The 15000-nt window shown below is 37.8% G+C and overlaps 1 protein-coding gene across 1 annotated transcript in view; it reads right to left on the bottom strand.

The window, feature by feature from the left end:
• Positions 1–15000, bottom strand: part of LOC138054243 (uncharacterized) — a 107957-nt gene that overhangs the window by 43227 nt on the left and 49730 nt on the right. Inside the window, exon 3 of the mRNA XM_068900730.1 lies at positions 5695–5842. Within this exon, the coding sequence (XP_068756831.1) occupies positions 5695–5842 (148 nt within the window). The remainder of the gene's footprint in view (positions 1–5694; positions 5843–15000) is intronic.

Genomic DNA, 15000 nt, shown 5'->3' with positions numbered 1-15000 from the left:
CAGCTCCCAGCCGACAAAAGCTAAGAGGGCTGTTGAGTTAGCTTCAGAGAAGGGATCATCAAATTGGTTGACTGTGATTCACAAAGAGCTAGATTACAATCTGAATAAGAAGGAATTTAGAGATGCAATCAAGTTACGATACGACCGGGAAATAACGGACACACCCATGATCTGCGCATGCGGTGTTCAGTTTAGCGTGGATCACGCAAGGGTATGTCAGCGCGGTGGGTTTATTATCCAGCGCCATAACGAAATTCGTGAGTTGGAAGCAGAGATGCTAAGGATGGTCTGTAATTATGTGGAAGTAGAACCGGTCCTTGAGGAGCTCACTGGGAAGACGTTTGGATATACACGCCCGAGGCTTTTGGACGAGACAGAGATCTGCACTCCAATATAGACTCTTGCAGAGACTTGACTCCTAAGCAGATCTATAAGAAGCATGAGAACGAGAAGAAGAGGCAGTATGCGGAAAGAGTAATGGAGATCGAAAAGGGGACGTTCACTCCCTTAGTTTTCACGACCACAGGCAAAATGGCGGATGAGTGTGTTAAGTACCACAGCAGACTTGCGGAGCTAATCGCAAATAAGAAGGGAGAACGTTACTCATGCGCTATTTCTTTGATAAGATCTAAAGTTCCTTTCGCTATCGTACGCTCTGCGATACTATGCTTGAGAGGCACAAGATCCAGAAGACGACAGTTAGACTTCGTTGATTCAGATTTACAGATCGAAAGCATTAATTTTGTCTTTTTTCTTTCAGAAGTTTTATTCATTTAACTTGAAATTTTCTTCTTCGATGTCTTAATTTAAAACCGCGTTCCGATGGCTCAGTTGGTTGAGCATCGGACTGTCACACGGGAAGTCGCGGGTTCGAGCCCCGGCCAAATCAACACTCAGGATCTTAAAATAACTGAGGAGAAAGTGCTGCCTTTGTAATTTCATCTGCAAATGGTTAGACTTTCAAGTCTTCTCAGATAAGGACTATAAAACGTGGGCCCCGTCTCACAAATATCTTCTATATTCATAAGTTCCCTGTAGGATGTTAAAGAACCCAAGCACTATTCGAGAAGAGGAGGGGATAAATTCTCCGGTGTTGTGGCTGTCCTGTTCTCTCCAGCAGAAGTGGCCTGCTTGGTGGTGATGTCTCTGAAAAGGCTTGTGCTGTATGAGGCTACCTGAGCAGAAACAGCCACAAGTCAAAAAGGGACTTTGCCGAGTGCTGGAACATGTAGATGCAAATGTAGATGTTAAAACACTGTGCTTGCCGCAAGAGCTAGTTGATCACATCTGAGCCCCAAGGAATGTATTTGCGAAATCGTTATTGACACACACACTGATTGTACGCTTATGATTTATAATTAATTCTTAATGTTGTATAGTGCTTCCAATCCTTACTTTTTTCCTTTTTTTTTTTAATTGAATACAATGTATATTATTTTATTATCAAAAAATAACGATAAAATGATAATAATACAATAATAATAATAATACTCTACTAATAATAATAATCGTTATTATTATTATTATTATTATTATTATTATCTTGTTTTCGCACATTGGATTTCCAATGGAACTTCCGTACTCCAGGAAGCTTGGTGACATCAAGTCTCCTCAAACTTCTAGGACCTTCCTAAGAATCCTTGCCGTGTTCAGAATAACACTTTTCTGAAGCTCGTCTATCTTGGTCTCTATACCAATATTCTCTAGTCTCTTCTTTAAATCCTTTGGAACTGTTCCAAATGTTCCGATTACAATAGGAATTACCATTGTTTTCATTTTCCATAACTTTTTCAATTCTCTTGCTAAATCCTGGTATTTCACTACCTTCTTGACTTCTTTCTCCTCAATACGGCTATCATATGGTATTGCAAAATCTATTATTTTGCAACATTTATTTCTCTTTTCAACAACAATCATGTCCGGTCTTCTTGCCTCTATCACGTGATCTGTCATTCTCTAGTATTGGCTCAAATACATGTTCATACCACTTTTCATTGACAATGAAACCTTCCTCTTTACAAACTTATTATTATTATTATTATTATTATTATTATTATTATTATTATTATATGTTTTTATACTCGGGGCTTTTTATGGACATTGGTTTGGCCGTCATTAGTATAATTCGATTGTATGATTTTAATATCTCTGCATCATGGAATTCGTAATTTTATAGAATTTTGAATTTTTTATTATCAATCATCTCTATTTCTTTTAATGTAAGTAAGTGAAATACGTGACGCCATTATCAGGGTGTTGGAAATGAATATCCCAGTTCATAAAAGATATGCATAAGTAAAGAAGAGCTAGACAAAGACTCTAGCGCGGATAGAATCTGTTTGCAAGTTCAGCCGTGGTCCTAATTGTTTGATGTAAAGCATTTCGTTAACGGCACAGTCCAATTTGTTCATGCATTTCTTCAACAGTCTAAAGCAGCTGAGGAGGTCCTCAGGGACAGCACCCGCGTGGTCTTGATCATAATGCTTGCGCACAGAAGATGACGCATTATTATGGCCATCAATGCGTGTATGTAGATGGCCACGTGTGTGGCCAACAGCTACCTGCATCGCACAGGTTATATTGAAATTGGGACACAACGCACTGTTGATTAACCAGCTGTGGTCTTGGCCAATTTTTCGACTGACAAAGACGGGTTGGACTGTAGTTTGGAGCTTGAGACTTGGATCTTTCAACTGAATCTTAAATGGTATATGACTACCCGAGTCACGTCATTTCCCACCCTTTCTACCGATGCCTGCGATGGATGCTTGTCAGTAACTCATGAGTTGACAAAGGGATTAATGGTAGAGTTGATAAGGTGTTGGGGGTACTTCAAACGTGAGAACAGGGACTTTAAGAGTTCACACTCCTCCGAGAAATAGGCTCAAGATGAGGAGAAACGGTACGCGCGATCAAGCATAGTTGTTAATAAGCTTCGTTTGTATCGGTTGTCGACGTGTTTATGATAGTGGAGAAGTAAACTAGTACTGGTAAGCTTCACGTAGACCTTAATCTCGATCTAAACATCTCTTAAGATGACCTTGTTGATCTCTTGAGCGTGGCCACCAAGGGACAGTTGTTCCTTAAATTGTTCCTTAAATTGTCTTGGTTAAAATTCTAAACATCTTTCTAGTAAAACTCATATTTTTACCCTTTGAATGGGTATCACGTGGACGTGGTAATTAATTACGAGAATTGGGTTTGGGTAGCCTCAACCTCGTTGCCAGGGCTTTTCCCTTCTCGTGGGGGGCGCCCCCCACGAGAAGTGAAAAGCCCTGGCAACGAGCTTGTTACACTTACTGTCTAACTTTTTGTAACTAGCCACTTGGATTCAACTAAAGGTTGCCTAATTTGTTGTAAATAGTTACTTAGTTGTACCTTAATATTGATTATAAAACAATTGTTATTAAAATTAGACATGCTGTATTAAAAATATAAAAATATTCGAGCAACTTTACAAAATTTTTGAGCAACTTTTAAGCAACTTTATGGCATATTTCTTAGCAACTTTTTAGCTTTTTTGGAGCAGAATCTGGAGAGGCCTAGTCAGTTTTACCATGGAGATTGAAAAGGATGAAATGTTTCCCTTTCTCGGCACCCACCTCCTAAACCGAGAGCCCCAAATCGAGACTAAGGTCTACGTGAAGCCTACCAGTACTGGTGTACTTCTCCACTACCATAGTCACATCGACAACCGATACAAACGAAGCTTATTAACAACTATGCATGACCGCGCGTACCGTTTGTCCTCATCGTGAGCCTATTCCTCGGAGGAGTGTGAACGCTTAAAAGTCTCTGTTCTCACGTTTGAAGTACCCCCAACACCTAATCAACTCTACCATTAATATCTTTGTCAACTCAAGAGTTACTGACCAGCATTCATCGCAGGCATCGGTGGAAATGGTGAGAAATAACGTGAATGGTTAGTCGTACCATTTAAGGACTAGGGCCCAGTTGTTCAAAAGCCGATTAACTCTAATCCCAGATAAAAAATGAGCCAAGGGGTTTATTTCTCTACTACTTAATGCTGTTCAACGCTGATATTCGCCAAAACGTTACATTACAAGAAGTCAATCTTGAAAAACCAAAATAGGCAAAAGAAACTCTCACCAAAAAGTTGAAACCACGAAACAAAAGTTTACGCTAATCCTGGATCAAGTTCAGTTGAAAGAAAGTCTCAAACTCCAAACTACAGTCCAACCCATCCTTGTCAGTCGAAAAATTGGCCTTCAAGAATGCGAGACCAAACCACAGCTGGTTAATCAACAGTGCGTTGTGTACCAATTTCGGCAATGCAACCTGTGCGATACAGGTAGCTATGTTGGCTACACACGTGGCCATCTACATACACGCGTGGATGGCCACAATATTACGTCATCTTCTGTACGCAAGCATTATGATCAAGACCACGCGGGTGCTGTCCCTGAAGACCTCCTGAGCTGCTTTAAGGCCCAGTAATACGGGTAACATTCTTCTTACAACTTGTCGTGCAACAATGCTGCGTTGCAAGTTGAGATGGTTTGTTGCGCGTATTACCACCTTCTTGCTCAACAAATTTTTATCTTGCAAAAAGTACACGTCGCTTTTACTTTTTGCAACATGAAAATTTGTTGCGCAAGAATGTGGTAATACGCGCAACAAACCATCTCAACTTGCAACGCAACATTGTTGCACGACAAGTTGCACGAAAAGTGTTGCCCGTATTACTGGGCCTTTAGAGTGCTGAAAAAAATGTACGGAACAAATTGGACTGTTTCCGGTTAACGAAATGCAATTAAGACCACGGCTGAACGTGCAAACAGATATAATCCGTGCTTAAGTCTTTGGCCGTGTTTTCACGACAGCCGTTGTCTCGCTAAACATTCCTGAAAATGGTTTGTTTCCAGACTTTGTTCAGCGACTTAAAAATGATACGTATTTTCACAGGTAAGATTCAATGAGGATAGCGCACGTGCCAATGCAATAATAAAAATAATAAAAATAGCACGCCTGTTGTATTTCCGATTTGGATAACCGCAAGCGACTCCTCATTGGTTGAAAGTAATTGCCAACTCGCTTAAGCTACATGGTTTTTGGTGGCTTAAATTTAATGAGAATTCTATTGAAATTTGCCGACTCACTTAACTATAAGCGAGTTGGGAAAGGAACTGTTTTTTTTCACGGAATTTTTGGTTGTCACTCGCTAAGCGACCTGACAAACCGCTCGTGAAAACACAGCCTTTGTCTAACTCATCTTCACTTACACAAATTTGGAGTATTTTATATCTATTATGAACTCGCATATTCATTTCCAACTCCTTGATAATGGCTTCATGAGGTAGCCGAAACGTCGGAAATTTAACATTATATCGCTAGTTTTTACATGTCTATTATTAGTATGGCAGTATACAAACTTCTGGATGCCCAGACCTATAAGGCTTGATTGGGCGGCAAACCGTAACCAATCAATGCATATGAAATAAAAATATAATACATAATAACGCTAAAATGACTAATTCTAACGTATTTGTATAAAAACTGAAAAACTGTATGTAAATATGAATCTTTACAAATAAATTATGATAAATACATATGATTAAAATAAATTTAGAATGCCCTCCTTTGATGATGATGATGATGATGATGATGATTATTATTATTATTATTATTATTATTATTATTATTGTTGTTGTTGTTATTAGTTGGTTGGTTTACCTGGTTTTTGCTTCACTCCATATACCTCTGTCCTCATACCAGCACAGTCTTTGAAGTCTTTCGCCACAAAACGTAGCCACCTTGTTATTAGTACATTGCTTAGAATATTTTTCTTTGCTGTATTCCTGTCATTATTTCCATCGAAAATCTAAAATGCAGGAAAAAAATACAATATTTCTGCTTTTTGATGGTAATTAAGTTACAGCGGTTTTAAACGTCGAACCTAATACAGTCGCGCCAAATTCAAAGGACAAAACAAATCATCAGCTTAATAGTATGCAAATAATGCAAAATACAATAAATTAATTTATGAATTGAGTTCGGCGCAACAATAGCACGCCGTTTGAAACCAAGTCGTGCTACTGCCATGCGGCACGGCAAGTCCTGCCGTGCTAAGTAGTCGTGCCGATCCTAAGTTAGCCGTGCCGCGCTTAATGGTTTCAAACGGCGTGATACTGCCGTGCTTAAATCGAAATGACAATTTCAGTTGAGTTCGGCACGGCAGTAGCACGACGTTTGGAACAGGCCTTAGTCTACTAATGTCTCTTGAATATATGAATGTTTGTTTACCACACAATTAATGATATTACAAAGGCAATCAATAATAAGAATAGAGTCATTAATAAAAGGAAGGATGGATATTACAATAATTGTGGCGAGGAGACCCCAAGAAACCACCGGGCTTATAAGAGGGGCCCCCGCCTCATATGCTTATTCATTAATCTAAATAATCTCACGCAATGCTTGTGCGGCGTAACTATAACTCAAGAAACCCTAACATATTTTTCTTAAAGTTTAGATAACTAGATGATTTAATTGATCCAGGAAGAGAGCTCCAGATTTTTTGACCTTGATAAAGAATTGTAAATAGTTTGATGCCAGTGCAACATGTAGCCGATAATTGTTTGCTGTTTTAGTACTGTAATTGTGCACATGGTGGCTTGTTTCAAATAAATTCAAAAACATCGGAGGCAACAACTGATTGTAATAATAAAACATAAACTTAGAAAATTGAAATGAATTTATTGAAAAATGTCCATGATGCCTAGTTTCGCAAATAAAGGAGCAGAATACGCTCGGTAATCTGAATTTGTTATTGCTCGCACAGCACGCTTTTGCAAGTAGAATATTCTACTTAAATTGGAGACATATGCAGAAGACCAAGTGGAATTACAATAAGTGATGCAAGGATAAATTAGTGAATAGTACAAGGCTAGCTTGGTTCTTGAAGAAAGGTAGAATCGAGATCAAAATATAACACCAACGGATTTTGCGATTTGCTTTGACAAAAAACTTATGTGATGCTTCCAAGTAAGATGCTCATCAAGATAGACACCCAGAAATTTGAATACGTTTGTTTGTTTTAGTAATTGAATTCCAAAGAATATGTTAAAGTCATCATTAGCTATTCTCTGTCTTGGTTTAAAGATAACATAATTAGTCTTTAATATTAACTGAGAGCTTGCTACATTTCAACCACATATCATAATTGCGCAGCTTGGCATTTAATACAGATTGTACCCTTTTTGGGTTTGAATGTGAATAAAACATACTGGTGTCATCAGCAAAAAGTAAAAGCTGAGTTAATTGAGAATAATTTATAATAATATATATAATAAGAAAAATAGTGGACCTCAAATGGAACCTTGATCACATTTAATAGTCTGCTTAGAGGAACATGTAGAATTAAATTGAACAAATTGTTGGCGACAAGAAATTAACTTTTAATCCGCTCCAAAGCCAGACCACGAATTTCATAATGTTCCAACTTGCCAAATAGGATTTGATGGTCAATGGTATAGAAAGATCTAGGAAAACCTCTGCAGTGGTCTCGTGCCGATCAATTGCAGATGAAATTTTGTTAATAAGGTGAATAGATGCAAGAGAAGTAGAGTGGTTTTCCGAAAACCATATTGACAACAGTAGTGTATGTCTGCAAAGTTTAAAAGACGTTCTCTGGTTAAAAATGTTAAAAACACTGAGCTTTCGATTGCCAGTCTGCAATCTTTAAAAAGTGATGTGTAAAAAGCGAAGGTGAGAAAATAACGAATGAATATAAATAAATACAACAAATACAAAAGGAATGCTAGTATGAAAATAAAATGCTAATAACATGGATAAGACTACAGTAATTGCTGTGTGCCAGGATTCCAGTGTTTTTCTTACGCGTGAATTGCCTCTATCGATGACGTGTGCATTCTCAAAATCAATAGTGTGGCCTTCGAGCCACGCATGGCTGGCAACATTGGAAGCACTTTTAAAAACTTTGGTGTTTCGTATGTGTTCCTTTTTTCTAGTGTGTAAGCATCTACCCGTTTCTCCGATGTAATTCCATGTGCAGTCCGCACAGGGGATTTTACATACAACGTTCGTTTGCCGATCTGGTGGAGGTCTTGATTTGGGGGACCCAAATTCCTGTTGCAGGGTCTTAACCGGTCTGGTGGTGGCTCGCATGCCGTTATTGTTGAGAATTCTTGTAAGAGGTTCAGTGACCCCTTTGATGTATGGTAAAACCGCAAAGCCATTTTGGGAGTCTGGTGGGTCTGTCCACCTAAAGAACATTCCCATTAACTCTTCAGGAGAAGGGATGACTTCAGAGGTCGATTTCTTCTGTAAGATGTTCAATATAGTTGCTGATGGGTAGCCATTTGATTTTAACGCATTGGAAACGTGGGTCAGCCCTTTCCTTACTCCTTCAGCGGTGCTCGGCTGAAGGCCGAAGGCTTCATACTAGCATTCCTTTTGTATTTGTTGTATTTATTTATATTCATTCGTTATTGTCTCACCTTTCTGTACATATATATTTTTACCTTCGCTTTTTACACCTCACTTTTTAAAGATTGCAGACTGGCAATCGAAAGCTCAATTTTCAACCAGAGAACGTCTTTTTAACTTTTCAATTATGCCACCTGGTTACTCATCGATTTTTAAAAGTAGTGTATGTCATATTTTTTAACAAACTCTATTAACCGATTGCACATAACTCTCTCAAAACATTTCGAAAAAGTCCCTTAGTAAACAGGGATTACTTTAGCAATTTTCACTTTGTCTGGGAAATGCCTTTTTGCAGCGACTGATTAATAATATTCGCTAAAGGTGACGAAATTAATTGAAAAGAGCTTTTGATTACACCCATTGAAATGTTTTCATAACCACGGGCTTTCCCAGAAGCTAATGTTTTAAAAATATTTTCAAGTTTCATTGTAGTAGTTGGCTTTAGAGTAATAGGATTGTTATTATTGTTGATGAGGAATGAACGAAAATTAGAATTAACTGCTGGTATAGCACTTGCAAGGCTTGGGCCAATATTGGTATAAAATATTTACAAAAATCTGTCAGCAATCACGGTGATTGACTTCCCTTCGCATTTAAAGGATGGTGGCAATGAAGGCTTTCTCGTTTGCTAATTTATCACTTCATTTAACAATTTCCAATTTTAAGGTGCTTTTCAAACTTATTATCATAGAAGGAGCGTTTGGCACTTGCGAATTATGTGGTTGAGTTTATTTTTATACGTCTTATATTGTAGTTCACAAGACTTACCGGTGATTTGGTTAATTTTTTATAAATGCTATTTTTCCGATTTATAGATTTCAGTATAGCTGGGGTCAATCAAGGAGACATAAACTTGTTCATTTGTTTGCCTTTGATGCATTTTATTGGAAATGAGAAATCAAATTGCCTCGAGTATTCATTTATGAATACTGTAGGCTTCATGTTTGGAAGTTTCAACCAATCAGTGAGCGTAAGAGATTCATTGAATTTGTGTCTTCTCTAAACGAGCGCTTAAAAAGTTTCGTCTCACTTTTGTGCGGCAAAACTTCATCATAAAAGAGCATAGATCGGAAAATGATGCAATAAATCATTGAGAACAATACCGGTGAAGACATGTGTTAAGAGATGATTGGTACATGTGTTGTCAATTAAGACGGTGCCTACTATTGTTATTGCGCATACGTTCTACGCATCTCGAGATACTCGGATTTCCCATGGGTAGTGCTTATTAATACAGGGATATTTTTGCGCGGTTCAAAACTATGTGGAGAATGTAGAACTTAGCAAGTGTTCTTGGTATCCAAAAATAAAATTGGGGGTAACCACGCATTTTTCAGAGATAATTAAGCTTTAATTTGGAAAAGAACGCCATACATTGCGTTAATCATCTTCGAAAAATGTGTGGTTACCCCTACTTATCCTTTGGGATTTCAATAACACTTGTTAAGATCTGCTTTTTCCGCATATTCAGTAAACCGCGCAAAAATACCTTAGAATTAGTAGACACCGTCCTTAATGTTGCAAAATAGGAAGTCAGGCGAGTGGGATTCGATATGAGTGGTAAAAAAAGCGTGTGAAAATTAAATAGACATTCGATAAATTCCTAAGTAAGCACATTATGATTGTACTGAAGTAAATCTAAATTAGAATCACTCATCACCGCAACATTTGTTGTCTTTCGAAATAATGGAAACAATATCATCAAATTTATCTAAAAAAACAGTTACGTGATAGTTAGGTGATCTATATATAGACAGAGCCGACAATGATGTCTTTCCCTTGAGTTACGAATGAATATTTCTACAAAAAGTGATTCAATTAATTATCTCAGGGTCGGAGAAATTACATTCCAGATGAAGTTTACAGTCAAGACCATTTTGTCAATAAATGCCGGACGCATACAAAACATGGACCCCAGGTCCATGGACCCCTTCATGGACCCGGTCCATGGACTACCCCTGCGGACCACCCCTCATTTTGTAAAGTTACAAGCAGAAAAATCTTTAGACGAAAGAGGGAAGTGATCCTGTCACTTATCTAGACGAATCCCTAGACGAATCCCTTTGGAGCCACCAAATAGGTGGTATAAGTGTCTATAACAGGCAATTGCTTAAATCAGTACATGTAGCCCTATTTTCCTGTCACGGCCTTTTGACGGACCGCCATATATTTTTGGATTGAATTTCTCGCTAATGAGACTCCTGTAGGAGCCCGATGACCAATCACAGGAAACTAACTTGATGTTATAGTGTCTAAAAGTGTCTAAAAATAGATCGTACATAGGCTCCTGGCCCTAGTTGCTCAAAAGGGGGATAATGCTGTCCACCGGATAAATCATTATCCATTGGATAGCGCAATTGGTTTCGCTATGACTTATCCACTGGATAGTGATTTATCTGGCTGAAAGCGCCATCCATCTTTCGAACAACTGGGGCCTGGGGTCCTTTTCTCGAAAGTCCCGAAACTTTACGGGCCATTTTCGGGTGACATAATTCCCTTTGTATCTCAAGAACGGACAGGATTTAAGTCGTCAAACTTCACAGTCGTTTTTCTTTTTGTTACCTTTAAAACATGTTAAAAGATCGGCTTTCCAAAGCAAGCGGTTGGCAGTTTCACAATTGGCTTTTAGGGTCCGAAAAGTTATCGGGGCTTTCGAGAAACGGGTCCCTGCTCTGTAAAAATACTGTGACATAGGTTTTAAGTATTAGAGTTGTTCATTCTTAGTCATGAGGTTCTGCTTAAATTTTCCAGGTACATGTAAATGCGAGGATCACTTCTCTCTTTCGTCTAAAGATTTTTGGCTTACCACAGTTGGCTGAAGAAAAAGATCAAGATTTTGAAATCTGTGAAATGGAAGCAACGGGATGTCTCTTCTGACGTGTTAGTCACTGCAATTGATGTAAAATGTAATTTTCCCTAAAGAATAAATGCGAATCAGGGGAAAATGCTAAATATAGTGAACGTGCTCCTGGAGGGGGGACTGGAAACTATACATTTCAAAGGCCTTTTCCTCAAAACCTAGCCGTACGACCGGGGTACGTTGAAATTTTGGGAACTAGTAAACAATATGAGGACGAAGCCGTCAACAATTTTTTAAACAAAGATCTATCATACAGTTTTTCAGTTATTATCAAAGTAGACAAAAATCGACGTTTTTGCCATTTGTGAAAAACCTGTCTGACAGATTTAACCATTTATTTCTAAACATGATTATTTTTTCTTGCTAAGGAAATCTTGAAATTTTAAGTTGAGGTCGTACGGCTAGTTTTTGAAATCTCTAGTTTCCAGTCCCCCCTTCAGGAGCTTGGTCACTATATTTAGCATTTTCCCCTGATCTGCATTTATTGGTTAGATAAAATTACATTTTACATCAATAGGCCACTTGCACTAGGAGGTCACGTGACCAATGCTTCCCTTAAACAGTGAGTTGTAATCTTGCTGTTGCCAAAAATTGACAGAACACATAAAAATTATCTTACACGCGAAATTTGAGAGGAAACGCATTTAAGGGAGATATTTTATGGTACTTTGATTTTTCAACAAAGTAGCATGATTTGTCTTGGCCGCCATGTTGGAGGGCATACTCTTGCCCTCCAACATGGCGGCCAAACTACTTTTTGCTTATATCTTGTTAAATGTTTGATAGTTGAGTTCAGATGTGCCATAAACGTTACCACATCATCTTTTCAACATTTTCCTTGAAGTTCAAGTGCAAAATTTGTGTCAGAAGCGGTAATTCATAATTTAAAAAAAATCAAGTTTTGGTCACGTGACCAGCTACGGACTTTCTCATTTTAAGCAAATGGTGCGGGTTTGAAAAACCAATCACTATTATTTTGTTTAAGAGATGACCCACTAATAGTGTTTCGAAGGCAAAATCATGTAACTTTCATTTTCATAAAAACGATGTCACATGACCTCTTAGTGCAAGTGGCCTATTGCAGTGACTAACATTTCAGAAGAGACATCCTATTACTTTAATTTCATAGATTTCAAAATCTTGATCTTTTTCTTCTGAAAACTGTTGTAGGCCACCTTAAACGTATTGAATTTACAAAATGAGAGTTCGTCCACATGGATAGTCCATGGACTGGATCCATGAAGGGGTCCAATGACCGTGTCCACAGGGGTGGTCCATGTTTTGTATACGTCCAGAAATACCGATGGTTTGAAATAAAATTGTATCCAATAATATTAACTAACTCTGAAGTGGCATCATTTAGCCAAGTTTCCGAGACACCAATAACGGAACGTGGTGTTTGCATATTCATCATAATCAATTTAAGTTTATCGATTTTTAAGCAAACTAAGAGCATTAATGTGCATAATGGAGAAAACATCCGCGTTATTTGCAATACTACTTGATTATTAAGTTCTCCTTCAACGACATAGTTACTACAAGGAAGACGACATTCAAAATTTGAGTCGGGATCGAGATAACTGGAAAGCATATTGCCAAGCTAAGGCCGGTCAAAAGGATTAAGTAATAGTGATTCGAGACGATCTCTGTCATAATGTACAGGACCATGGGACATTTAATTCATAAAGTACTCAATTAAACAAGCTATCATCTAAGTGATTAACGGCAAGGACAGATAATAAATTCGAGTCACTAGACATTATAGAAACAAGAAAACATGTAAGCTAAACACGATAATAGAGGTTACTGAGCTCAAAGGAAGGCCTTGCAGTTCCGCAAAGTTCTCTAAATCGGCAGAAGACTTAACAAAATTGGACGAGAATCTTCGGTTTGACGCAGATAAACAAGACAATTCTTTGCCCAGGAAAATTTGTAGCCATTCCGATTTTGAAATTTCTTGGCATCTACAGGGAGTTGTTGGATCTTGGGAGTGAGATGGTCGAATAACCTCACATTTTCAAAAGAGCAGTCGGCTGGAATACCAACAGAAGTTGCTGTGACTTTGCAAGCATCATTCCGATTGTCCAAGACGTGTTGTCTAATTCCCAACCGCAAAGTTCACAAGTTATATGCAATAAAAAATTGTCAAGTACTTTGCGGTTGGGAATCCTTCTGCGATAGAAGGCCAGACTGCTAACATCTTGACTTCGCGAACGGGACTTTGAGCGCGATGCTCAACGAGTTTGCTGGAATTCGAAAAGTATCTGATGAGTCTCTTGGCTGAGACGAAACGCCGCGTCATACCAGCCACAAATTTAAATTCTTCAGAGAGAATTTTATCAGAGAAATTAAAAAATCAGTCCTTTAAGTTGATGGTATCCCATAGCGGATGCGAAATCGTTTTAGAACACTGTTTCTCAAGCCAAACAGTTTTACATATAATGACCTGGGTCCATTAATTTTTCGTCGTAGTCTTAAGTGGCTCAAACGAGTTTCAACACTTTCAAGAGACCTTGTCACTAGAAGGAATGACACTACAACACCTTATCACGTAACAGCAATGTTATGGTATCATATCAAACACCAATTATTGCTGAAAAAGAATTTGTGACGTAAAAAGTTATCATTGTAACAGGAAAGCCTTGCAAAAAACACCTTAGACTTTGGCTTTAGTTGCTCATATCTGGAAAACGAACTTGTTGACCCCATAGTTAATCGAGGGACTGGTTAGAAAACCTTAAAACCTTCAAAAGCAAGAACAATGTTGTCGCCAACTATAATAAAGTTACATTAAAAATTAAAAAAAAAAATTAAAAAGAATAATGTTTCTCAATTCATGTTGAACTGGCCGTGACCCTGCACAATCTTTTGTTTTTGCTTCGCACGGGTTTGCAAATTAGTTGCGTGTAATTTAATCGAAGGATTTGATTGGTTATGTTCTGGAAAAAAGGTGTTTTTTGTACAGGGTCAAGGCTAAAACTACGGACAAAAACATGAAACAAAGGCACTTGTCGAGTTTCAGAAACACCTCCATGCATTAACTACGGTGACCCCAATAAATTATTGCGCAAAAGTAATCAGTAGGCCAAGATGAAACTCTCTGCAAAGTTGAAAAAAAGTTCTGTGGAGCGGATTCATACCTGCCATAACTTTTCAGTAATTTAAGGTGGCTCTGAATCCGCTTCATAGAATTCTTTTAATAATAATAATAATAATAATAATAATAATAATAATAATAATAATAATTTATTACTTATATTGCGCCTTTTCTATACAATATTCAAAAGCGCATCACAATAGTGTATAACTTAACTAAACTTACACCTGTATTATAAATCTTACAAGTCTTTCAGTAAAGCTTACAAACTATTTACGTTAAAAATCTAACATAGAATAATAACAACAGTTACTGTAGAAAGAAGTTCTAAAAGACTTATGGATAAAAGAAAATTGCTAAGATAACTGAAACGATCCTTGTATAAAAATGTTTTAATTATAGCCCGAAAAGATTCTAAGTTCCTTGCTTCCCGTGCAGACCTAGGTAACTTGTTCCATAAAAGAAGTTATCAGAAGTAGTTTAATGAATGTATTCTGGCGCGCACTGGTAACCAATGTATTTCTGCGAGCGGAGGTGTTATTTGACAGAACTTGGGCGCGCGATAAATAAGTCT

This window comes from Montipora capricornis, chromosome 6 (assembly GCF_036669925.1).
Source record: "Montipora capricornis isolate CH-2021 chromosome 6, ASM3666992v2, whole genome shotgun sequence".
Lineage (NCBI taxonomy): Eukaryota > Metazoa > Cnidaria > Anthozoa > Scleractinia > Acroporidae > Montipora > Montipora capricornis.
Note: the sequence above shows the minus strand (reverse complement) of the source record. Positions and strands in the feature narration are given on the sequence as shown.